The sequence below is a fragment of the Diaphorina citri genome, unplaced genomic scaffold (assembly GCF_000475195.1).
Source record: "Diaphorina citri unplaced genomic scaffold, Diaci psyllid genome assembly version 1.1 scaffold1359, whole genome shotgun sequence".
Taxonomy (NCBI): Eukaryota; Metazoa; Arthropoda; class Insecta; order Hemiptera; family Psyllidae; genus Diaphorina; species Diaphorina citri.
In genome coordinates this window covers 40,693-41,317 of record NW_007378786.1, presented here as the reverse complement: position 1 = coordinate 41,317, position 625 = coordinate 40,693, and the positions used below count along the sequence as shown (strand labels likewise).

Here is a 625-nt window from a genome sequence, read left to right as displayed (position 1 = left end):
TTTTTATATAAAAAATTTATATTAATTTGGAAAATAAAAAATAAAAAAAAAAAAAAAAAAAAAAAAAGACAAGATGGTAGCAAACAAACAATATGAAAAAATAATAAAATTTCATTATAATATATTTACCTAGCTAAAAAATTTATAATAAAATAAGTTCAGATCAGGCAAAAACCAAACGGAAAGCAAGCTTAACCCTTACCTGTAGCCTGTAGTTGTTGTCGGCCTGAGCAGCTTGGGCTGCCTGTGCTTGAGCCACTAGGAATGGGTCATAATACACGCTACTGTAACGAGACAAAGCATAACATGGGCCCACACAGGGTTAACACGATGAGAAATATTCACAGTTCAAACGAGGAGGTCCTATGAAAAAAGGGCCATTTTTACTTTCCATTTTTCAAAAAAGAAAACGGTCCTAAAATGGCCCTCCTTTTAAAGATCTCCTCAAATGTACAGTAGAAATTGTTTATAACGATTTTTTTTTCTTCTTCAAAGGACAGAGCATTTTTTTTTTTTTTAATTTCTCGTTATGACAGCCCATGTTTTCTGAAATCGAATATTACGAGCATGTTCACTTTTGGTTCGTTACTACCAGTGACAGAGTCGTTATAAACAATTTCTATTG

General features: G+C 32.0%; 1 protein-coding gene across 1 annotated transcript in view; it reads right to left on the bottom strand.

Moving 5' to 3' along the window:
- Positions 1 to 625, bottom strand: part of LOC103515511 (transcription elongation regulator 1-like) — a gene marked incomplete at its 5' end in the record, with an annotated part of 48,886 nt that overhangs the window by 17,395 nt on the left and 30,866 nt on the right. The window contains one exon of the mRNA XM_008480446.3: positions 203 to 284. Within this exon, the coding sequence (XP_008478668.2) occupies positions 203 to 284 (82 nt within the window). The remainder of the gene's footprint in view (positions 1 to 202; positions 285 to 625) is intronic.